Below are 26386 nucleotides of genomic sequence, written 5' to 3'. Positions count from 1 at the left end.
GAGTGAATGCGGAGTAAAGTGATAGGGAGGAGCTTAATCCAATCTTGTTTGTGTTGGAGCCTGAATTTGGTGAGATATTGTTTAAGGATGTTGTTCATTTGTTCTACTTTTCCTGGTAATTGGGGCCTGTTAGGCACATGTAAGCACCAGTGGACTTAACAGAGCTTGTGAGGTTTCGGAGGTGATCTGACTAATGAAAGCTGAGCTGTTGTTGCTCTGAATGGAGCTGAAGAGGCTGAATCTAGGAATAATGTAGTGGAGGAGGGGGGAGACAACTTCATGTTTTTTGTCTGTCGTGGGGAAGCCTTTGACCCACCCTGAGAAGATTCGACTCATACTAGAAGAATTCTATATTTTCATACAGAGGGCATGTGAGTGAAGTCAATCTGTCAATCTTGTCTGGGGGTTTGGCCCCAGGGCCTGATGTGTGGGAATGTGGTGGGGGCAGTTTACAGCCCCCTGGAGTGAGACCTGGGTGCAGATTAGGCAAGACTGGGTTAATGTTTTAAAAGGGAAGATAGTCATGGGTGAGAAAGGAGAGAACAAAGGGTGTAAAAGAGGGTTGAAACTCATGTGAAGGCTATTGTGGAGGGAAGAGAAGATATTCTGTACTTGGGAGGAAGGAAGAATAAACTTTCCCTGTTGAAGGAACCATCCTCCCCATGTGGGAAGGTGCCAGCAATTGTCCTGTTCTTTGGATATATACGCCTGAGAGAATTTATCTAAGGACAAGTACTGCCTATTTGACTTCTATATCAGCTTTTTGGTTGCCATTGGAAATTGAATCTGTTTTATTCTGGTGGCTTTTACAGTGGATGATGGCTACTTCCTTCAGGAGAGTGACTGCATTCAGGAGGTTTTTAATGAGTGTGGCATTGACAATAGAGGAGCCTTGGGTGGTAATGAATCCTCTTTCTTGCCATATGGCTGCTTGGTGATAGATTATTTGGAAAGTATACTTAGAATCTGTGTATATGTTAATGTAGCAGCCTTGTGCGAGTTGTAAGGCTTTAATGAGGGCTAAGAGTTCTGCCCTGTTGTGAAGAGGTGCCAGGGGCAGAGTAGTAGAAGTGATAATGCAGGAAGAAGACACAATGGCAAAGCCTGCCTTGGTACTGGAGTGAGTAGTGGGCTTAGAAGAACTGCCATCAGTATACCAGGTGTCTTTGGGGTTAGGTAAGGGAAAGAGGGAGATGTTAGGAAAAAGGTGCAGTGTTACTGTGATTAAAGGCCAGCAATCATGGAATGAGTTCTGAAAAGTGTGAGGGTCATGTGAATGGAGGGCACAGGACCGGGGATAAAGTGGAGGTTAGGATTTTCTATAAAGAGGATTAGGAGCAGGAATAAGCAAGGTGTGAAAAGTAAAGATGATTAAGTGTTGGTGTTTTAAAAGGGATGGAATGTTATAAAGGGTAAGTAGATATGTGGGAGCATGGCAGGTAAGTTTCTGGGCCTCCAGGAAAAGTAGGGACATAGCTGCCACCATGTGGAGGCAAGAGGACCAGCTTAGGGCTGTGAATTCTGTTTTGAGAGGAATTCTATTGGGAGGTGATTATAGTGAGGTTTTTGGGTTAGGTCCCCTATTGCATATTCTTGGTGTTCTGACGCTGAGAGGTAAAATGGATAGCAGGAATCAGGGAGATGGAGAGAGAGTTCTTGAGACAGAGAAGATTGTAGAGAGAGTAAAGAACCTGACCAAAGCTGATGTGGGTCTAGGAGGTCAGTTGGGGGACCTTTAGCAATGATGTATAGAGGTTTAGCCAAGGCTGCAAAATTGGGAATACAGAACCCCCAGGAAGGAGAGGAGGTCATTTTTTTGTTTGGGGAAGGAGTAAAGAGGTGATGGCCTAAAGGGTCAGGGGTAATGTGTATTTCTCGTTCCTACAAGAGGATGCCAAGGTGTGAGACAGAAGGAGAGGTTAACTGGGCTTTGGAAGAGGATGCTGTATATACCTTGGTGGTGAGGAAAGACAGTAGTGAATATCTTTCTGGGAGTCAGTGGGGGAGGGGCTGCGCAAGAGGAGGTCATCTACATACTAAAGAACTGTGGAATTTTCCAGTAAAGTTAACTGCTGGAGGTCAGCCTGAAGTGCCTGACCAAAGTAATGAGGACTGTCTCTAAATCTTTGTGAGAGGACCATGTAGGTGAGTTGTTGGCTGGTGGAAGAGTCAGGATCAGTCCAGGTGAAGGCAAAGAGGGGTTAGGAGAGCTCATGGATGGGGATGGTAAAAAAGACACCCATTACTGTGTAATGTGAGGTATTAGAAAGAATGGTAGATAGGAGGGTATAGGGATTGGGATAACTGGGTGAATAGGCTGAGCAGTTTCATTGATGGCCCATAAGTCCTGCACTAACCTATGTGAACTACTGAGTTTTTTTATAGGAACGATGGGAGTGTGGTAGGGCAAGTTAGTAGGTTTGAGAATATTAGCCAACAGGAGCGTGAGGATAAGGGGTTTAACACTTCTGAGGGCCATGTGGGGATTGGGTATTGTTTAAGGAAAGGATATGAATTTTGGGGTCAGAGAACAATGGGAATGGGTGAATGATGGGAAGCTATAGAAGAAAGAGAGGTATCCCATATAACAGGGTCTATGGGGGGGGGGGTTGGATTTAGTGAATGGACGGGTAGTGGGGAGGGGTTAGAGAGAAGTAGGATGGGTAGTGAGAGGTAGGAGCTGGCAGGTTTGCTTGTAATTTTGAGAGGATGTCTCTACCTAGTAGAGGGATGCTGTGTGAAGGAATAATAAGGAATAAGTGTGAAAAGGAGTCTGGAAAGGGAGCACCACAAGGGTGGGGTAGTGTGAGGGCGTAGCAAATTTCTATCAAACCCCACCACTAAGATCTGTTTGTTATAAGGGACCTTTGAAAGAGGGTAGACTGGAGTAAGTGGCCCCAGTATCAATGAGGAATGATATTGGCTTACTTTCCACCAGAAGAGTTACCCAGAGTTCAGTTTTTGGGATTGTCCAAAGGGGCTCCTATACCTCTGAGACCCATCAATCTTCAGTGGCCAAGCCCAAGAGGTCAGGGTATTCAGCCAGGTCTATAGTTAGGGTAGAGGTAAGGATGACATATAAATCATGCCAGGTCAGACCATATGATTGGGTTAGCTATTTGAATTCTTGAGTGTATTTTGTGGGATCTGTGGAGAACAAACCTGTTTTCTGACTTACGTGGGACAGGTCTGAGAGAGAAAAGAGGACATGAACCCTGAGGATACCTTCAGTTCCCACAACCTTTCGGAGGGAGAACAGAGGTGGGGTGGTCTAGAAGCAGAAGGTCCAAAGGTGTGGCCAGATCTAGTATGAGGTGGGAAAGTTGGGCCTGCCATCTTCTCTTTCCTGTCTCAGGCAGTGGAGAGAGGGAGGACAGGGTAGAATTCTGCAGTTAGGAAGGAGGCTGGTGGGGGGGAGTTTGTGGGAGGGAGCTTGAAGGAAGATAGGGGAGACTCAGGAGGTTGAGGGGATGCTGGTTTGGCCTGTGCAAGAAAAATTTGAGAGGATTCATAAGATGAACACAAAAAAGGAAGTTTCAGAGGAGGAAGGCCTGGATGTGAGGAACATCCGACCATTTGCCCAATCTCCAACAATAATTGTCGAGGTCAGTGAGGATTTAAAAGTCGAAGGTGCCATTTTCAGGCCATTGTGAGCCATTGGCTAGTTTGTACATAGGCCAAGCAGTATTACAGAAAAAGATGAGGTGTTTAGATTTAAGGTCAGGTTAAAGGTGTAGGGGTTTGAGGTAACTTAAGAGTCAGCCTAAAGGTAAAGAAGAGGGAATCTGTAACTGAGTGGTCCCCATATCAGAAACTGGCAGTAGAGGTTAAAAGCGAGAATGAAAAGGGAACTTACAAGAGGAGGAGGAGAGAGGACTGAGGCTGGGGGTGGGAAGGTTACCAGGTGACCCTGGTGGACCTCTAACTAGTCTGAAAAGAGTGGTGCAGGCCCAGGGCAGGGCATCCTCATGCACTCAGCACTGGATGGGTGAATCCGACTTGCTGGGGAAGTCCGTGACCTGTGCCAGATTTAGGGAGCATGGACGGTCAGAATTCTCGGCCTGGAAATGGAGGAAGAGTAAGAGAAGAATGGTAGAGGAGAGTAAGAGAAGGATGGGTTAAAAGGCTCAGACAGGGGCTGACTTGCTAATAAATGAATGGATTCCAGTTCAGGGGCAGGGGAGTCCCTTGTTTCCATTTGTCTCGTGGGAACAAGAGTTCTAGTCTGGAGATGGGGTGTATCTCAGCCCCTGAGAGGGTTTTCCCACTTCCTGGGTTTTCAGCACCAAAACGAGAGGTTCTTCCAAAAATCTTGGGTGTGAGTTGGCTGTGTTCGAAAAGGAAGTCAGCATGAGGGGCAAGGTGGGATGGAAATAATATAAGGGTCCAGAGTCTCCGAGTTGGTGTACTCATCCCTTTCAGGGTAGGACTTGTGTACTTGGCCCTATTCGGTGAGCTTTTGTGCTTGCTTCCATTTTGTGGGGCCATGCACTCAGCCCCATTTGGTAGGCCGCCTGCCCCGGGTTGGGTTGGAGTGATATTAGACTTTTAGTTCTTGAATGTTGGCTAGGTTTTTCAACTTTCACTTAAATATAAGGGCATCCTATCATCATAGCATTATAACCTGGGGTATCCCTGATAGAGAAGAAGTAAATGTAAAAATAAATGGGAAGTTCCAACTTAATTATTTTATTAATTCGTTTATCTAGCCTGACTAACTCCATTTTGAACATGTTACTCATTTACTTGTAGTCTTTATCTTCTCTAAATGCAATTGCTTGCAGAGAAGACAGATGGAAGATACTTCCATTTACCACAGTGATTTTTGTGTCATTTCCTTGAATTTGATTTCAGTCTGTTTTTTTTTTGAGACAGAGTCTCAAGCTGTTGCCCTCGGTAGAGTGCTATGGCATCACAGCTCACAGCATCGTCAAACTCTTAGGCTTAAGCAATTCTCTTGCCTCAGCCTCCCAAGTAGCTGGGACTACAGGTACCCACCACAATGCCCGACTTTTTTTTGTTGTTGTTGCAGTTGTCATTGTTGTTTTAGCTTGCTGGGGCCAGGTTCGAACCTGCCAGCCTTGGTGTATGTGGCCAGCGCCCTACCCACTGAGCTATGGGCCCTGCCAATTTCAGTCTTGTTATTAATAAATTCTCAGCATCTGCCCTTTTGCTTGAACAAACTTGTTGATCCTGTATTTTCTAAAAGGTACATTTTAAGTTAACATTAGTTTGGGGGCATGCTGGCATTGTTTAGAAATCTCTGAGAACTTTAATGATTGGATTTTGCAATGTTTATTTATTTATTTATTTATTTATTTTTAGCAATATTTATTTTTATAGCCAAATAACTTACTACTTCCATAAACACCTACACTTTGTTCCCATGTGAAATGGAAAATGTTTTATTTTACACTCCTCTCCCTATTATATTACAAAACAAATAATAATTCCCAGGCTCTATGATATCCATCCTGCAAAGGTTGTGTGCCTGTCCATTGATTCACTTCCAGAGAACTAGACCTGTTTGATGATTAGAGTCCCCACACTCCCCAAATCAAATCCACATGTTTCTTTAGGAACATCAAACTGGTAGTGAGCAATATGCTAAACAACATTGAGTTTTATTTATTTTCTTCTGTTATGCGGTTTTACTATGATTTCTTTTAGAAATCTATAATATCGCACTTGCTTTCATTTTTACCTTTCTTCTTACTAATTTAGGCATTAATTAAAAGAGTTATACATTACCCCCTAGTTTAATAGATGCCTTTTAAAAAATTAAAATTCATATTTTAATTTTATTCATAGTATATTTCTTCATTCGAGCATCATTCATTAATTCATTCATTTGCTTAATATTTATTTAAAGAATCTTGTGACTACAGTGACTAAAAACTCTTGGATACTAGAGATGCAAGAATGAGTATATTGAGATTAATCTCTCAGGTTCCCTGAGAAGTAGGGAAGATAGACAGGTATACAAATAATTACCACAGAAAAGTTCTTATTGTAGAGTCATAAAAGAGACAGGATGCAAAGGTTGAGGAGGGATGAATTAAAAGAGAAAGTGACGTTTAACATTTAAGTCTTGAAAAATTAGCTACAGGAAACAAGGAATGATGTTTTAGGCAACAAGAGTAGTATATATAAGTAAGAAACAGCATGTTTGGAAAGTTCCATGAGAATATTGGGCATGAGGGGCCAAGGGGACAAGTGTAAATGAAAAGGTAAAATAGGTCTAGCTTGTTGGAAGGGTGTGTCTTACAGTAAGGGGTCATGCTAACCCTTGTACCTGTGGGCCAGAGGATACCTTCGAACCATTAGATATTATGTTTTAGGAAGATAATTCTGGAGACAGCAAATAAGGTAGAATGAAATGTGAAGATCCTGGTAATAAATAGGAAGACTAGTTAGGACACTGTTAGCATAGCCCAGAGGAGACATAATGAAGTCTTCTTTAACCAACGCTGAAACAGGAGGGGTAGAAAGAGAGGGACAAATTGAGCAGGTGCTGACTTGGGAGAGTTGGATATGGGGAATGATGACACCAAGAATCATTATTATTGTGCACTTTTCTTTTTCTCTTCTTCTCTTAGAAACCTATCATTTTCTCTCTTCAATTTTAGGAAAAGAGATAGTAAAAAGTGTTCTTCATAGAGGAGGCAGCTTACTAGACCTTGTATCTTTCACTTATGGCTCATTTAGTGATAAACAGGGTATGCTTAAGCAATTAAATAGTGATACCAGATCAGCTTTTATGTTCAGGAACAAAAAATAACTTCACATTCAAGAAAGATATATTTTTAAAAGTTCTTATATTTCCTAATTTTCAAATACCACTACAATATCCTCTGCATGGTCAGCTTTAATGTATTATCATTTGAACATCATTGATAATTAGACTTGTAGAGAAAGTGACCAAACCAAGCAATCCTTTAATCAACTTTGTGCATCATAGTCAGGAACTTCAAGCCACTGTGTTCATTCATCAGGGGAAATTCTCTGGGAATACTGTTTCCTGACTTGGTAAAGAAGTCTGATTCCTTCTACTACTAGTTTAATCTTCATAAAAAAAATTATCTTCATAAGCATTACCTGCCTGCTATCCAGCATAAGCCCATCCTGGCATTCCATTTTCATCATCAAAATCTGGCCTCAGATGTACCCACTGGCCCAGAATGCACCTCCTTCCTGGGCACATTCTTATACATCATCTTGTGGACCCTCAAATCTGTGGGTTTTGTCTACAACATAAAATGTAGTTGAGTATAGAGAACACATTACGTGCAGCTTTGTATTCTACTAGTGCTGAGCACGGTTCTGGGCTCATGGTATGCACATTGAGAATTGAATATGTTCCCTTTTATCATTTGCTCCTAAGCTCATTTATTCCTCTCTATCCCTACTTGGTTTAAGAGTTGTTTCTATAGTAGTTGATTTGTATTGTTAATTTCCTTCTCCTTCCTAAAGTAGTTGACAGTTACATAGCATGTATTATCAGAAGCTTACGGTATACTAAATACCAATTTATGATATCTTTATTTTTAAATATAGAAGCTTCTCTTCTCTTTACCAAAAACCACAGTGACTCAGCTACTTGCATGTCTAAAATGGTCTGTGCATTTTTCTGTGGGTAGTCAGTCTTTATGATGGTTAAAGATCAGTAGCAGCCTTTTTGGAAGCATAATGTTAGGTATTAACCAGGCATTCTTAAGAAATCACTGTAGTTAACCAGACAGACCAATTTAGTTGGACTGTGGTCTGTTTCTTTAGTATATATATGCATGGGTTGAGAGGGGGGGAAAAATTAACATTTGAAAAGGATATATTTTAAGATGCTCTTAAATTTCCTAATTTTTAAATAACACTATGATCTTCTCCTACTGAGTTTCTTCATTTATGAAATTAAGATAAAAGAACTGTCTCACTATAAAAACGTATGATAACTGGGAAGGACAGAGACTATAAGCTAACTTTATTCAAATCTGCTGCAAGGGAATAACTCTATTCATTCCCCAGCAAACCCTCAAGTTGCTATGTTGTGCCCTGTGGGTTCTCTTGGAGAAAGCAGAAGCAATAAATATTAAATCTATAAATGTCAAGGGGTCCCTTTAGTTGACTCTTGGTTGCTAAAGGAAGGACAAGTTCAAAGCTCTATAAACTATAATCTTTTAAAGCAAAAATGAATGAATGAATGGAAGAAGCTGAGACAAGAATCTTGTGTTTGTTTTCCTCTAATACCCTTTTGCCAATAAAGGTTTTTTTAAGTTCATGCTCCTTTCCACTGTGAGCCTGCCCTGATATTTTCTGTTGCATAAAGATAATACATAAGAAAAAAAGTAAGAGATCAATTTCAAATAGTGATAAATGTCATGAAAGAAACAATACAAGGACATCTGCCGTGTTACTGCCCTGCATGTGAGAGGGATGATAAGAGAAGGAACCCATGCAAGACATGGTAGTAAGAGCAGGCTTATGTTAGCAAAATGATTTTGGAGCAGAATGATTCGGCAGAGCTAGCTGTATGAAGACCAGAGCAACAGCAAGTGTGAAAGGACTGAGGTGGGAAAAGTTGTGTGTGTCCAAACAAAACAAGGTTGCTGTGGCTGGAGCAGAGTAAGTGAGTGAGTGAGATATAGAGAGGAAGTAAATGTGGTCAGAGCTGCAGGGCCAGATCAGCAGAGACATGCAAGCAATAGTGCAGTGTCCTCATTTGGGTACAGTGGGAACCCATTATAAGTTTTAAGCAGGAAGAAATTTTGTCTGATTTATGGTGTTAGACATCATTTCGATTAAGTTATTCTGGTATGTGGAATGCAGATTGAAAAGGGATGATAGCAGAAGCACTGAACCTAGTTAAGATGATGTATCAGCAGGCCAAGCAGGAAATGATGGTATCTCAGTCCAAGGTAGTGACAATAGAAATGGAAAAATAGGACAGATTCAAAATACATTTTGTGTACAGGGGTGACAGGACTTATAGATGAACTTAATTTGTGCTTCCAAACCAAACTGGTATTGATTCACCCAGTGCAGCCAAGCTAGACACTGACCCTGAGAGAAAGAAGGGCATTTACTCCGTGGCACCAGGCAAGGAGAACAGGTACCTAACACATAAGACCCAAACTCTCTGATGGCTTAAAAGCAAGGATTTTTAAAAGCAGGGATACATTTCAGAAAAGCAGAAGTTACAGGCAAAATCACAAATCAATACCTGAGGATTATTTATTGATTTGGCTCTATAAGGTGGCTTATCTTGAAGTGCGGGCTTACAGGTCATAGGTGGAGTCAGAGATTCTTTGATTAGCAGTTGGTGAAGGAAGCAAGGCCATCTCTATAAACTTGGGGTCAGTAGAAAGGAACATTAAGGTTTTGCCTATGGGCATAACTCTTTCCAGGCCTCTCAGGAAGAAATTTAGAACAAAGAATAGCTGTTAGAGTTTAGTCCTCAATGCTCCCTCATCTGAGGTCAACTAGTGGTTGCATTTTCCATCGTGTAGGGACCTAGGTTCTGAAAAAACAACTCAACATATATGAAGGTGGTGGCGTTTAGTCTCTATAGAGAATGAAAACACTTATTGTCTCTAACTTGTTTGGGTTACTATTGTCTTGGTCTTCATTTCTCAAGGCTAGCTAGATGCTTGAAAGGGACTCAAGACTTTTCCTTTATGTCCATGCTTGGGGGCCTAGCAAGCCCCCTGAGCTCCATCTCTGCTCTTTCTCATTGGAAGGTTGAGTAAAAGTAAGAAATCAAGGATGTTGTGGAGATAGGGCAAACTGATTTTGCAAAACGTGAGCAGTTCATTTAGTTAAGCCATGATATTAATGGCAACTTCTTATAGGCATGAAATGAAATTGTTCAGTGAAGTGGGTGGCATAAGTCTGGCCCATACCAGGCACATCAACACTCTTTTATTAAGAATTTGTATTCTCTTGGGCGGCACCTGTGGCTCAGTCGGTAAGGCGCCGGCCCCATATACCGAGGGTGGCGGGTTCAAACCTGGCCCCAGCCAAACTGCAACCAAAAAATAGCCGGGCGTTGTGGCGGGCGCCTGTAGTCCCAGCTACTTGGGAGGCTGAGGCAGGAGTATCACTTGAGCCCAGGAGTTGGAGGTTGCTGTGAGCTGTGTGAGGCCACAGCACTCTACGGAGGGCCATAAAGTGAGACTCTGTCTCTACAAAAAAAAAAAAAGAAAAGAATTTGTATTCTCACTTTCCTACATATTTTGGTCACCAAATCTAAAGCAAATGATTCAAAAGTTTATTGGTGAATATTATATGAGATTCACTCATCAATTAGTTTAGTAAAAAATTCCTCCTGTATGCTGGGAAAAGACTGGAAAATGAAGTGAATACTATACCTTCTGTAGAGAAGGAAAAAATTATTTTCCCTCTACCCTTTTAGAGTTCTTAGGTGGGACCTCCACTAACAAAAGACAGATTAATAAGACCAAAACAGTTTATGAACATGTATACCTCATATATGGATGGGGGTGCCCATTTTAGAAGTAGCTTAAAATTCAGACTTAAATATCATCCTCAGCTGAAACAAAGAAAGAAGGGTATGTGTGGAGCAGTTACACAGAGAAGACCAGAAAAGACACAGTAAAGAGGAGTTTACACAGGAGTTACATTTCTTATGCAGATTTAGGTTGCTATCTTTTCCACTGATAAGAATCGTTCATGATTTAGCGTTCTTCTCTTCCTGGTACAGAGGGGAGATAATAATATAATCTCTGTTATGAATAGAGATTTCCTTTATAGAGTTTAACTTCCCTTACAAAAAGGTAATTGTATCTGTTGTTTCTCAAAATAATCAGCTTAAAATAATCCTTTGCTGAAGAGGCATATTTGGGGATGGCATATTCTGGTCTCCTGCAGTACCCTAAAGGAACTTACTATTAGATAGGCAGATTATTTCACTAGCAATATAATTATATAAATCATGAAATTACACCTTAAATCAGGGGTCCTCAAACTTTTTTTTTTTTTTATTGTTGGGGATTCATTGAGGGTACAATAAGCCAGGTTACACTGATTGCAATTGTTAGGTAAAGTCCCTCTTGCAATCATGTCTTGCCCCCATAAAGTGTGACACACACCAAGACCCCACCCCCCTCCCTCCGTCCCTCTTTCTGCTTTCCCCCCCCCATAACCTTAATTGTCATTAATTGTCCTCATATCAAAATGGGTCCTCAAACTTTTTAAACAGGGGGCCAGTTCACTGTCCCTCAGACCGTTGGAGGGCCGGACTATAGTTTAAAAAAAGAAAACTATGAACAAATTCCTATGCACACTGCACATATCTTATTTTGAAGTAAAAAAAAAAAAAGGGAACAAATACAATATTTAAAATGAAGAACAAGTAAAGTTAAATCGACAAACTTACCAGTATTTCAATGGGAACTATGGGCCTGCTTTTGGCTAATAGGATGGTCAATGTTCAGTTCTATATTTGTCACTGCTAGTCGTAACAAGTGATGCAAGTGTGCATCAGTTAGTCTAGATCTGGTTGGAGATTTCAGATGTTTCATTCTGGAAAAAGTCTGTTCACAGACATAAGTGCTGCCAAAGATGGTTGCCATTTTGATTGCATGGTTCCTGAGATTAGGATATGTCTCAGAAAGGAGAGGTGCACAGAAATTAGGAAGGCTGCTTGACTTGAATGCGTCTTTCAGAGAGTCACAATTCTGCAGTTCAGCCAGTTCCATTTGGTAAATCGTATCCACATTTTCAATGTCAATAGAAAATGGGTTGTGGAAAAGCTATATGTCCTGTTCATGGAGATGAAGCTCTTTAAATCTAAATTGGAACTCCTTTTGCAACTTTTCCAGTGAATCCACACGTTTTATTTGGGAATGCAACCAATGGATTTTCCGCTAACGGATTTTGAGTTGTGGGGAGATGGCAGAAATTTTCCTCCTTCACTTGTTTGATGAGGAGGCCTAATTTTACTTCAAATGCTTTCACATGTGATTGCCTGGCACAGATGAGCTTCCCCTTTCCTTGAAGTTGCACATTGAAACTGTTGAGTAGCTCTGTTACCTCTGTCAGAAAGGCAAGGTGCCATTTCCATTCTGCATCATTGAGCTCTGGTACTACTTTGTTTTTTGAAAGCAGAAAAACTGTAATCTGTGGAAGTAAGTTATAGAAATGTTTCAAAACTCTCCCTCGACTCAGCCAACAGACTTCTGTGTGGTATGGAACATCTTCACAGGCAACATTTAGTTCAGACAGAAATTCCTGAAATTGTCTGTGGTTTAGTGCATTACCTCTAATGAAGTTAACACAAGATACCACAGTTTTCATAACAGAGTCCCACTTCAATGATTTACTACACAGTGCTTGTTGGTGGATGAGGCAGTGTATGGCTATTGGATGAGAATGGTTATGTTTGTCCATCTCTTGGTTAATGCGAGCAATTACTCCTTTCTTAGATCCCACCATGCTAGGAACACCATCAGTTGTCATACTGGCTAGTATGCCCAGTCCAGCTCTGAACTATTCATAGTTTGGCAAACCTTTCATAAATATCCTCTCCTGTAGTTGTTCCTTTGATGCTTTGCAGTGCAGCAAACTCTTCTGTGACTTCGAAATAGTCATTCGTCCCACAAATAAAAATTAGAAGTTATGCATAATCACAAACATCATTACTTTCATCGACTGCGAAGGAAAAATAGGAAAGATTTTTTTGCGTAGTTTTGCAAATGCTGATGCAAATTGTCTCCCATTTCTTCAATCCTTCATGTAATTGAGGGTCCTGAAAGACTCACTGTACTAAATAAATTGGTCTTCTCTGGATACATCTCTTTGGCGACAGAAAGAAGGCATTCTTTAACAAATTCTCCCTCCACGAATGGTCTGCCAGTGCACGCTATTAGCTTGGCAACTTGAAAACTTGCTTGCAGTGATGAAGTATTTAGCCGTTTCTGCTTCACAAAAGTATTTTGCTGACTTGTCAACGTATATATCAGTTTTAATATTTTATCTTTTCTCACTTCTCTGACAAAACAATCATATTTATCTTTACGTTGAGTTTGATAGTGTCGACACAAATTGTTTTCTTTGAACACAGACACTATATTCTGGCATATCAAACACACAGCTCTTTCCTTGTACTGCATGAAAAAGTAATCATAAGTCCACTGTTCTTTGAATATCCTATACTCCGAGTCAATTTTTCTCTTTCTTGATATTATTGTTTCCTAGGGATTCCAAATTGCTATTAGTAAAATACATATACATATATATATATATCTATATATATATATACAGTGCTCCAAAAACAATATACCAGCAATAACTTTGCTCACACAGAGACATATAGACTGCACTGCCCATCAATGCAGTCTGATCAGTGTCTCATCAATGCAGCCTTGCCAGTGCCCATATGGTGGAACTCCGCTTTTACCTCAGGCTCACACTGGTGCGGTGTGGGAACAGGCACGATTACAGAGCCAGTTCCTCCACCACCTTTCCAGTTCATACTACCCTGTGCGAACTGCACTGCGATCTGTGAACTCTCACAGGAATCTGATCGCATGGGTGAGAAGACTTCCTTTTATCAGAAGAAAAAAGGCATATGTGCCTTCCCTTTTTCTACAGTGGAATCTGATCACATGGGTCTTCTCACCATCTCTGAGCAGTGAGAGTATGGCCATGGCTAAACTCGCACTGCTCAGAGATTGCAAAAGTGTGAACTGGGGCTTACACAGCACACAACATACAACATTATACACAACTGAATAGCAATCAGAATATAAACGCACTTACTATCAATTAAATTGGTTTTCCTACTCCTCAGTTGTCTGCAGAGCCGGATTAAGTTCCCATGGGGCCCTAGGCAGATTACCAGTATGGGGCCCCCAGGCAATAGCACTGAGCACTGACCATTTGCATTAACACTGATCACTGACCATTTGTGATAACACTGACACTGACCATTTGCGATAACACTGACTGCTGACAATTTGCATTAACACTGAGTGCTTACAATTATCATTACCTCTGAGCTCTGACCATTTGCATTACCTCTGAGCACTGACAATTTGCATTAGCACTGAGTACTATTTGCATTATCACTGTGATGCAACTCCCCTAGAAACCACCCCCAACCAACTAACAACTGAAAAAAAGGCTCTCCTAACTTCAAAAAAAGGCTCTTCTAACTTCAAAAAAAGGCTCCCCCTTATCTGCAAAAAAAGACCCCCTAACTTCAGAAAAAAAGGCCCCCCCTTAACTGCAAAAAAAGGCCCTACTAACTGCAAAAAAAAAATAAAAATAAAAATAGATCTCCTAACTTCAAAAAAAGAAATAAATCCTAAGTTGTTCTTACCTCTGTCCTTAGGCAGCAGCAGGCTTTGCACAGGCAACCTGGTGACTCCTCTGATTACACCAGAGACTGAGAGAAGTTGAGAGACAGACAGAAGGAGGGAGTCGGAAAGTAGGGGGGGAGTTGGAGAGTTTGGGGCACATTCCATGCATGCACTCTGCAGCCCAGGATGAGTGGGGAGTGGGCTGCTAAGCAGAACGGCAAAAACTCCTGGTGGGGAGAGACAGAGAGAAGGAGGGGTGGGGAGAGACAGAGAGAAGGAGCAGAGTTGGAGAGTTGGCACACATTCCCCACATGCGCACTGCAGCCTGGACGAGTCGGCTGCTAAGCAGGACAGGAAGAGCAGCAAAAATACCCAGTGGGCCTGGACAAGTCGGCTGCTAAGCAGGACAGGCAGCTGTGGCAAAAACACCCAGTGGGTCGGATAAATGTCCTCAGTGGGCCACATGTGGCTCGCGGGCCGTAGTTTGAGGACCCCTGCCTTAAATAATTAAGAATATTAAGGCATGCTATGAGAACATTTCTTTATCATCATTTTTGCCCCACATGACCTAATTCATTCCCATCTTTCATCTTGTTAAAGAAAAATATATTAGTGATATTTGTTAAAGCATGATAAAGAAGACTTTATTCAGGACAATCTCAATAGGTATGGGGATCACTGCAACAGGGTCTGGCACTGGGGAGAGACATTGGGCTTATTGTCCAAAAGAACACCAAGTTGACTAAATATTAGAAAGGAGAGATTTATTGGGAATATCAGTTTGCAAACTGGAAAAAGATAATCTCAGTTGTGTACAAGAGGTGTTCTTCCTTTGAGGAGGGAAGTGGCAGGTTGGATTTTCATGCATCATGAAGCCTGTATTAAACAAGAGAGTCATACATATTCAGCAGGTTTGGAGAAAGCATTACACATGTTTTATGAGGGGAGCTAAATACATGCGCAATGCGTAAATATGTATATAACATACATGTTCACTTTAGGGCAGGTTTTTAGCATAATGATGTGGAATTTGGATCTTTATGTCAAATTTGATATGAACTCTAGGACACAAAGGCAATTTGTATTCAGCCACTATAAATGATGGCCAAAACTGGCTTACGGTCTGTAATAGATTTTCAGAAGAGAATGTTTGTAAGTCAGGTCCTCTATCCAGTCAGAGCTACAGTGGTGTGGGTTGTAAATCTGAATTAGGAGTGGTCCAATTACTCCTATTGTTAGGGAACTCAGCAAGAGTGTGGTATGTCTTGTAGCCATAGGAATTTAGAAATTTACCATGCCAGTCAGGCCTTGAGCCTTTAATGCATAGATAACTTTTGTTCCCTTAATCTTCAGGTTCATCATAGTTGATAAAAGGGCATCAAAGAGTCTGATTTCTCAGATCACAGACTCAACTCCAAATGTGTGATAGGCAAATGGGGATTTATAACGAAGGAACAGTGTGAGGGTCATTGGATGGGAAATTACTAAGAGATATCAGAGATAAGAAGGATTCTGACTAAACCAGCCTAATGTGATTCTTGCTTAAGACCAGGCAAGGTGATCAACTATCACCTGAGAGATGGAAGAGGAGAAACCTGATCAGACATCAAGGGTGGACAGATATCAAGGATGTGGAGGAGCAATAGGGCAGGGAGCATCCTTCTTGGCATTTCTCAAATTCTTCAGTTTAAATATCCAATATGCCAAGATGCCATATTTTAGGATAATGTGTTCTGAATTCCGTAACTACCCTGTTTCCCCGAAAATAAGACCTACTTACAGGAAAGATAAGACGTCCCCTGAAAATAAGACCTAGTGCATCTTCGGGAGCACACCTTCGGGACACTGTCTTATTTTCGGGAAAACAGGGTAGCTACATGATGTTGGGTTGAATTTAAGTCACTTAAATTTTCTAAGCCCAGGTGCTTCCTATTTAAATGGCTGCAGTTGGTTGTTAAGATTAAATACAATAATGCATACTAAAAGTTTAGCATATAGTTCGTGGCCCTTATAAACAGTGAATAAAGTTTCATATTTATAGTCATTTATGTACTACATTTATGATGAGCCTGCAGGTTGCTCTGTTAAGCTCTGTTTGGAACCAGTATGAGCATGTAACAAGTAAACAAGCCCGTCAAGGTGGAAAGACCCATACAAACTTGTTCACTTGTCATGCCAGAAAGCCTTTGGTAATGCTGAGTGTGGACAAGCTCAACAGGGACGTCTAGTAAAAGTGGAGGAAAAATCGCCTCTGCTCTTACTTTGCTGCCACCTCTGAAATTCTGAATCCATTGGAAGCCGTGTATGTGTGTAAGGTGTGGAATGGGGTGGAAGGAAGCTGTATAATCATTACCACCTTTGTTTCAGAATATGAACTTGTCTATTTATTTAAATCTTGACATAATCATTTCGTAGAAACACTTACACATAGCTCCTCTACTGAAAATATTATTTATTGCAGTGATTGCTGGTAAACTATACCTAACATTCTATATAACATGAAGATGACAGGGATTGCAAATCTAATACAGTATTAGACATGGACCATACGAAGAATGTAGAGTCACGACTTGTCAAGATAAGTACAGCACATCATTATTTTTAACAATGATGACAATACACACACTTAAAGATAAAAAACAAAATGCTGGTCTAGCTTGACAAATCAAAGAATTGTCTAGATGCTATATGTCATAATTTGTTCAATTTAAAATTAAAGAACAGGCTTCTGCTAACAAATGTTTATGCCTTCTGCTTAAGCTTGAAAATAAGTATGTGCTGGGCAGCGCCTGTGGCTCAGTGAGTAGGGTGCTGGCCCCATATACTGAGGGTAGAGGGTTCGAACCTGGCCCCGGCCAAACTGCAACAACAACAACAACAAAAATAGCCGGACGTTGTGGTGGGCGCCTGTAATCCCACCTACTTGGGAGGTTGAGGCAAGAGAATCACCTAAGCCCAAGAGCTGGAGGTTGCTGTGAACTGTGATGCCACAGCACTCTACTGAGGGTGACAAAGTGAGACACTGTCTCTAAAAAAAAAATAAATAAATAAATAAAATATGAGCTTTATATATACTGTCCAGGGAAGAGGATGAAAGAACTGAGATAACATCCCATTTTCAAGCCCGTGTCACTAATATGGCTTCAAGAAAGCAACTCTTATGTAGACACTGTAGCTGAGTTGCCAAAGGTGTAGCTTCTTGAACTATTTGCTTAAAAAAGAGAGTGCTGGGCGGCGCCTGTGGCTCAAGAAGTAAGGCGCTGGTCTCATATGCTGGAGGTGGCGGGTTCAAACCCAGCCCCGGCCAAAAAAAAAAAAAAGAGAGTGCTTATCTATTAAAAATTGAGAAGGCAAATGTGCTTTTTTTATCACAAGTGTGTGTTTAGAAGTGACTATTATCAAGGCCGACTTAGTAGTTACCTCCTTTCAACTCAACTCTAAGAATCTTAGGTTCTTTCATAGTAGATGGCAGGCTCAGGCTCCAGACAAATTCCATATAGAATAAAATGGTGAAGCATAGTCTTCTTAATGAGATAGTTTCTTTATGGGTTCCATTAATTGAAAGATAGGAAATTACAGTGCAGGAAATGCTGGATTCCCTCCCGTGCATCTGTGTTCTGAGATCTTGGCTTCCTGGCTCTGCCTCTGACAAGTTTTATGATTATGAGTGGTCACTTATCTGCTGCCTAAGTCTTTTCATCAATAGGATAAACATATTAGACCTTAATGTTTTCTAGGGTCTAACAAGATTCCATTATTTTAAGATGTAATTATATCTAGAGTGTACTTTTCAATGCGGGCAGCACTGTCAGAGACACTGGCCAAACAGCTATAACCTTGAAGGCAGCAGGCAGGATTGGGAACAGTCTAGAATTGTCCAGAAATGAGCTCTTAAGAGTCACAGTTAGCAACAGGAACAATTAGCCATCAGCTAATTTTTAAATTTTTTTCCTTGCTATGTTGCCCTGACTGATGTCGAACTCTTGGCCTCAAGCAGTCCTCCTGCCTCAACCTCCCAAATCATTGACATTATAGAAATGCACCACAGCACCTAACCCAGTAACTTTTTAAAATTCCTACTCCACTTTTTGGACTAATTTATAACTCACACATTTTTTTCTTCACGTGTTCCTTGATTTATTGCTGAATCTCAACAGTGATAAAAAAATTATTCCGAGTTTGGGGAGGAAATGGAGGAAAGGCCCACTGAGATGAGTGACTCTTCTAGGGCTTCAAAAATTCCTAGAATCCATTCTTCCATTTCACTGAATGATATTCTCAAAGAATTATTTTACTTGATATTGATCAACATCCTACTATGAAAGGATAACCTGAAAACACAGCCAGGACTAAAAATTACGGAAATTTTGAAAGCAAGGATGGTGGATTTTGAGGGGAAGTGCGGTGGAAAGATTGGGGAAACTAAAACACATGACCACCTATAGCAGTGCCTTTAGCATGGCATTTTGTTTAATATGCCTAAAAGTTTTGAGGTTAACCTGGTTTACTCATTAAGATATCATATTTTAAAAAATACCATATTTTAATTATTGCATTTAATACATAATATATGTAATATAAACTTTTTTTGTGATCATCAAAGCCAAACCATATAATTCTAAAATCTTTGATTAACTTTACTTATTTTACCAGAATCTTCTTGGGCAAGAAGTTCTTTGTTTCTGGTTTATACAAGAAAAAATAAATGCTTCTGCTAGTACTCTGTGAGACCAAGTTAGTTGGATTGAAACATTTCCCCTGCCCTGACAAAAAAGTCAACCAGAAAGCTAAAGAGTAGCTAAGTTATTCTTTCCTTTACAAATCAGAGTGCTCCTTTGTTCTTAAATGTGAAGTGTCTATGGCAGCACTATTCATTTTTGCCTCATAGAAGCACAATCTTTTCAAACAAAATCTAATACAGAGCATCAATAGGTAAAAAAGGTAAAAAATGGGGCTGTTCCGTGTGTGTGTATGTAAGAAGCCTCTCCCTTATAATCTCCCTCTTCCAGCTAAACCCATCCCTACCCTAGTCAGCCCATTAAACATTTCCTCCAAAATCTCACTCTTTCTTCTTCTCTCCCTCCCTCCCTTCTCACTCTGTCACTCTGGGTAAACTGCCATGGCATCATAGCTCACAGCAGCTTCAAACTCTTGGCCCACCCTCCTAAGTAGCTGGGGCTACAGGTGCCCACCACAATGCCCAGCTAGTTTTTTACTATTTGTAGTAGAGACAGGGACTTGCTCTTGCTCAGGCTGGCCTTAAACTCCTGAGCAAAAGAAATCCACCTACCTTGGCTTCCCAAACTGCTAGGATTATAGGCATGAGCCACCGCACTCAGCGTATGTAATATTCTAAAGCTTTTGATCATTTTACCTTAAAATTTTTACTTTGATTGATTTATGTATAGAGACAGTCCTTTCTCTGTCACCCAAACTATAATGCAGTGGCATGATCATAGCTCACTGCAGTCTTGAACTCCTGTGCTCAAGCAAAGTGGATCTTCCTGCCTCAGCTTCCTGTTGAGCCAGGACTGTAGGTGTCTATCCCCATGCTTGGATATTCTTTCTCTTATTTTTTATAGATACATGATCTTTTTATGTTGCCCAGGATTGTCTTGAACTCCTGGCCTCAAGCAATCCTTGCCCTTCCAAAGTGCTGGAATTATGGCATGAACGACCACAACTGGCCTAAAATCTTTACTTTGTGTAGTGTTTTTGACACGAGGTCTCACTATGTTGCCCATGTTGGAGTGCAGAGGCTGGTCACAGGGGCAAGCAGCACACCACAGCCTCAAACTCCTGTCCTCAACTTATCCTCCCACTTCAGCCTCCCAATTAGTGCAAACTATAGATATGGCTCACAACGCCTGGCTCTACCTTGTATAATTAAAAATATATATATTTTTGGAAGAAATAAAAGGCTTGACAGCAATATATAAATTTCTCATATAGGACATCTTATTAAATAATACTTTAAATGTTTATTTATTTATTTATTTTTGAGATAGGGTCTTGCTCTGTCACTCAGCCTGGAAGTAGTGGTACAATCATACCTCCTTGTAACTTCCAACTCCTGGGCTCAAAGGCTTCTCTCACCTCTGCCTCCTGAGTAGCTGGGACTAATGGTTGGTGCCATCAAGCCTAGGTAATTCTTTTTTTTATTTTTGCAGAGATGCAGTGTCATTATGTTGCCTAGGCTGATCTTGAACTCTTGGTCTTGTGCAATCCTCTTACCTAGGCCTCCCAAAGTGCTGGAATTATAGACATGAGCCATTTACTGAGCCCTAAAAGTTTAATTTTTTTTAAGTTGTATTTTTCTGAGATTCTAGAAAAAGACACCAAACCATATTTTGCTAAGGGAAGCAGTATCTCCCTTCCTATTTCTTTTCCTTCAACCCCAGTTTTATAATTAATTTATTTAACTGCAACTACAGAGATATGTATGTGTATATATGTATATATATATATGTATATGTATGTGTATATATATATTTCTTTTTTTTTTCTATCTGTATTTAGATGGGTAAAAAATAAATATGTTTCTATCTGGTTACTTACAGATGGATAACTCCTATTTGTCAGAGTAGAAAACTAAGACTCAGAAAGAACTTGCTTTCTCTTAGCCCTCTTTCTTTTTATACCATGCCATAACTTGTAGGAAAAACTACAGAATTGCAGAATGAAAATGTGAAATATGGATTAATTATTATGATAATTAACCAGTTATTTGTTTATCTTAACTGGTTAATTGTTAGGATAAAGTCAGGAGACTGTGCCTAGAGATGATCTTATCTTTTTGTCTTTGTTGGGCTACAAATGATTTTTCACATTAAAGAAATTATTGATTTCTCGTAACACTTTAGCACTGAGATTGTAAAATTTTAAACTACGGGTAATTCTCAGTTATATTATTACTAGGGAAGAATTAATTTGACCAGAGATTATCAGAACAATGTTTTGAACTATTTAAGTGAGGTTTTATCAAGGTCTATGGCAGAAGGAAGCTATTTTTGATTTGAGAATCTCAACTTTTCTAGTTCGTTAAATATATACTCTTAACATTCTGTTATATTTTTATGTTTAGTCATGTTGTGTGTATGTGTGTTTATAAAAATCTTCCTTTTAATTGTGGCCAAGCTTTCCAGCTTGCAGAAATGCTTCTACACATGCTGGCATTACAAAAGTCATTATTATTGCATAAACACTTCAACTTAAGGGTGTGTCATTTCTTGCATGCTTGGTCCTTGTCTCTTACGTCCATACTCTATCAGTGTACCCTAATACCTCTGTTCTGCGGAGATTTCAATAGTCTAACAGGGATTGGAGCATCCTTCTTTAACACACAGTATAAGATGGGTGCTTGTTATTAGAAAGCAAGAGTGAATAAAGGTCAGCCTTTGAGATGGCTGGCTGGCTGATTTTCTGTGAACTTCACATGTTAGGAAAAGCTAGTTCATCTGTCTGTGGATTTAGGATTCAACAGCACAAGCTGTCAGACTAACACTGATTGAAGGTGGACTGGGAGGGGAAGCACATCTGTCCAATGGCTCGCCATTGGCTTCTTATTACAGCATTCTCCCCTGAGACACGCTCTGCATGCTCATTCACCTACCTCCTCCTCTTCCCTCCCCTTCCTTTCCTACCCCTTCATTACTGATTCACAGCGAGAGGCAGCAGCGGCGTCGGCGTCAACAGCAACAGCGCTGCTTGTCACGAATCAAGGATTGCAATGAGCTCATCCTTTTCTCCTTGCAGCTTCACAACTGCCCCGGCTTCCTGGCTACTGCTGCTGCTGTCTGCTCACACACACGCACGCACTCTCACGAGCTTAGACGCTTGTAAGCAGCTTGTCCGTTTTTACACATGTATCTGAACTCTTCTTACATCACTCCTGGCCATTTTCTTACATTTGGTTGCTTTTGGTGTTTTTTATTTAGATCGCTATTCGATTTCATTTTCATTCCTCAGTCTACTTTGGGGCTCTTGCACAGTGGATAGTACAGCCAAAATGTTTTTCTTGTGGATACATTAGCTGACAATTCCCACCACACACTGGCTTGTGCGTCCTCCCGGGGAGACCTAAGCCTGGCTCCCTTCCCATTGCAGTTTTTAAAATTGTGGATAAGAGATCTATCTTTCTCATTCTGGATACCTACTTACTGCTCATGGAAGAAGGGGCGCCCTGCCCAGCCCCAGCTGCTAAGCTCACACCTCCTGTCAAAAAGTCCCAGGACATGCACGACGAGAGGAGCAAGCTGGTGAATGAGTATGCGTGCCGCGTGCTGGAACTTCTGGGGATGGGGCATCGTCTGTTTGTGCCTCGGCTGCTGGCGGTGAGACTGTTTTTCATTGCACTTCATTTATAGGGAATCTGCTACCCTCTGTGAAAATTCCTTGTATCTCTGGAAGAGGCTTATGGTCTCTGGTTTTCTTTTCCTTCTCCTGGCTCTACCGGGAAGGAAGTGCTGAGTGGCCACTGCTGTGCAGCTCATTTGGAGCCTAGTCCACACCACTCCTTAATTGGCTACAGGAGATCATGGCTCTTTGCTCAGAGCCCAGGGTCACATTAGTGGCATTATCTCTGTGGCAGCAAAAATATGGTTTTCTGTCTGGCTCGACTCAGCAATAAAGCAGAATATCCAAGCTCTTCATGTAGCATTCCTTATTTATGTCTCCAAAGGGTTAAATTTTACAACAGACAGAGCCACTTATCTAGACTAAGTGTGGTTTGCTTTCCAACCTCCTCATTTGAATGCCAATTTGATTGTTCTGTTTTGTTTTGTTTTGTTTTGTTGGTAGGGATGTTATCACCTAAAATATCTTTGGGTAAGAAATTGTACATTTCTCTCCAAAGGTGATTGCACTGTGTATCTGTGAAACAGCTGAAAGCTGCTGGGTCTGGGCTGTGAATCTGGGAAGTCTGACTTGCTTGTTATTTGATTTTCCTGAATAAGAGAAAAAGAAAAATCATCCTTCTTCATTTCCTACCAAGGGTTAAAATTAAATACCCACAATTGCTGTTGCAGGGTTTCTCTTTAGTGGCTTAAAAACTATACCAAGCAACTATTCTATAATGTAATTGGTCTACAGTAGTCCTATACCAGTATTTGGTAATTGAACAAGAATAATTTAGCTTTGTCTGTTTTATAGAATTGGTATTAATACCACTTCAGACTGTTTCCTTATGATGGTTCTCTCAGATTGAAGTCTTTCAGTACATTATTTATGTGGCTGAATTTCTTTTCTCTCATATATCTCCTAATATAATTATCTTTACAATTACTAGTTCAGTCTTATTGTATGTATTTACCTGCAAATATAAGCTCTTCTGTATAATCATAGGAGACATGTTAGGTAGCCATGTAAATAAGGAATTTCCCATCCTGAAGTCTGTTTATCATTGCAAAACCAAGTTAGAAGCAATGATTATTGTGTGAGCATAAGGCTTTGTTTTTGAAAAATATAGTTCTTTTGTCATGTAAGGCAGAAATTTATAAAAAAAAGCTAAATGCCTATGTTTTAATGCCTAGGTAAGGCCATTGTTTCTTGAATCACATTTTTTCCTTAATAAAGGAGAAAACTGAAGATTCATGATGCTATTAAAAAGGAGTTTTGCTTTTCAAAAAATGAAATAAGAAGGATTTTGTTTCAGTTTTGATACTATGAAGTCCTAACATACATTTCAACCAATTCTCTGCATCTCTGAAGAATACTAGCTTGGTCTGATACAGTTCTGTATCTTCAAGACTATTTAACTTTGTGACTTAAGGGTTTCCACTGGTAACTTTCCAGTAATTCCTCTCCCTGGCATTTATATTTTCAGTGTCTTGAGGAAAACATAAATTGATAACTAATAATATCTCTAATTCTCAACTCTGCATTAGGGATGAATTTTAACTGTTTTCAGTTTAGAAAAATTAGTCTGCGATAAAATTCACAGGGAGTTAGATTCATAAGCTTGGGGTCTTTGGGGGGTTGTATATACTGCATGTCTGTAAGTTGCAATTGAACAAAGTCTGTTTGGTTGCCAAGTTAGGTATCTAAGGTAGTACATCTTTTATTTGGGGGTTCTAGGATTCAGAGCATAGGATGTGTTACATGTGAAAAGCATATGGTGAGTTTCTATAGGGCCATTTGGAAATACCTGGCTTTGTTTTTTGTTTTTTTTTTTTTTTTATAGAGACAAGAGTCTCATTTTATCGCCCTCGGTAGAGTGCCGTGGTGTCACACAGCTCACAGCAACCTCCGAATCCTTGGGCTTAGGCGATTCTCTTGACTCAGCCTCCCAAGTAGCTGGGACTACAGGCGCCCACCATAACACCCGGCTATTTTTTTTTGTTGTTGCAGTTTGGCTGGGGCTGGGTTTGAACCCGCCACCCTCGGCATATGGGGCCGGCACCCTACCCGCTGAGCCACAGGCGCCACCCATACCTGGCTTTGTTATACACAGTTGCATTTGAAAGATTATTGGTAGAGCCAGGATACTTTGGGGAAATCACAAGCCCTTTAATTAATAATATGTCTGAAAATTGGGATCTGCTATCCAGTGAGTTACTGTTCAAAGTTTATCACGTGTACTGGGGTGGGTGGTGGTGGGGGTACAGTTGTTCAGATTTGTGTTATTGGATTGGCTAATGATGGAGGATCGATGGCTAATCTGCACAGGGTGGTCCTAAGAGGAATCCTGCCACATTCACTGTTGTAGTATTTCCATTTCTAATCAAGAGGGCAAGTACTAAAGTTTAAAATGTGTCTCTGTGCTTTTTTAGTCACATTTTAAACATGAATGCTTGTGGGTTAAAGATGTACAGATAACCTTTTTACTTTAAAGGTGCTGGGAATTTGATTTCATTACAAGATAAGTTTAAAAAAAAAGCCAACAAATGAAGACGATTTATCAAGACAGTGTTATGAATTTGGACTCTAAAATTTATTTATCATTCCCTGCTTCACAGAGACCCTCAAACTACTAAAACACTAGACTTCTAGAACTCCTTGTTGGAAGAGGCCACTAATTGAATAGAATATGCACATTTGGAATTTGCTCTGTAATGGTACATCCAGTAAAGGATAATTTCCCTTTAATAAATCAGGTACACTTCATTTCAGATACTACCACAGGTCATATAGTCTATGTGCAGACTCACCAAACACGTTTCTTTAATGAAATTGAAATGCTAAAGCAGGAGATACACTAGAACTAGCTAAGTAATGTTTTCCTTTTTTAAAGCCTCCACAAATATTTCTTCTTGTTATTGAGAGAGGGTCTGACTCTGTTGCCCAGGCTAGAGTGCAGTGGTACCATCAGAGTTTACTGCAACCTCCAACTCCTGGGCTCAAGTGATCCTCCCACGGTGGCCTCCCAAAGTGCTAGAGTTATAGGACTGAGCCATTGTACTCAGCCTAAAAATGTTTTTTAGCTGAATAGAATCCCATTAGATACCATAACATAAAAAAGCCATTTAGGATAAAAAAACAGTGAAGGTAAGAAAGAGAACCATGCTTGATTTTTTTTTTTAAGTAATCCCTGAAAAGAATTAAATCTAGAATTTGTTGCTTATTAGAGATTCTTAAAGAGATTTATCATCCAAGAATAGTGAGAAGTTTGGAATAGAAGCGTCTGGAGATAACACCCAGACATTAGAAGTATTTCCACCCACCCTGTCTTTAAAAAATCACTTTAAAATGTGATACACTCTTGCACTGAATTTTTCAGTGGGAAAAACATATTCAAAATGGTTATCAGCCATAGCATATGGTCAGAGTCCATGCTCTATAAGTGTGTGAAATTTGGAGAAAGAGGAAAAACTTTTACTGTGCTCATGTTTGAAATCTTCTCTTTCCTCTTTGGATTTTTTTTTCTTTTTGCCATGCCATGGATTTTTTCATGTCCCTTCTATGTCATAAAAAGTTATTGTCATATCATTATATATTAAAATTAGTGTTAGCTGTAGTTTCAATACTGATACTCTGAGCACTTTCCACAGTGACTTCAAAGGACTCTCAGATTAAGGAGATTTGATATATATAAGTGAATGATCTAGTATATATCTAGCTGATATTATATA

At 40.2% G+C, this 26386-nt stretch overlaps 1 protein-coding gene across 7 annotated transcripts in view; it reads left to right on the top strand.

Annotated features, from left to right (window-relative positions):
• Positions 1-26386, top strand: part of RABGAP1L (RAB GTPase activating protein 1 like) — a 754150-nt gene that overhangs the window by 568578 nt on the left and 159186 nt on the right. The window contains exon 1 of one of the 7 annotated variants that reach the window (XM_053605158.1): positions 22010-22651. The exons of the other annotated variants lie outside the window; for them this stretch is intronic. Coding sequence (XP_053461133.1) covers positions 22484-22651 — 168 coding nt within the window. The 5' untranslated portion in view covers positions 22010-22483. Of the gene's footprint in view, positions 1-22009; positions 22652-26386 lie in introns of those variants that run through there. 7 annotated transcript variants of the gene reach the window in all.

This window comes from Nycticebus coucang, chromosome 10 (genome assembly GCF_027406575.1).
Source record: "Nycticebus coucang isolate mNycCou1 chromosome 10, mNycCou1.pri, whole genome shotgun sequence".
NCBI classification, from domain to species: Eukaryota; Metazoa; Chordata; class Mammalia; order Primates; family Lorisidae; genus Nycticebus; species Nycticebus coucang.
The sequence above is the reverse complement of the archived record's forward strand: the minus strand, read 5'-3'. Positions and strand labels throughout refer to the sequence as shown.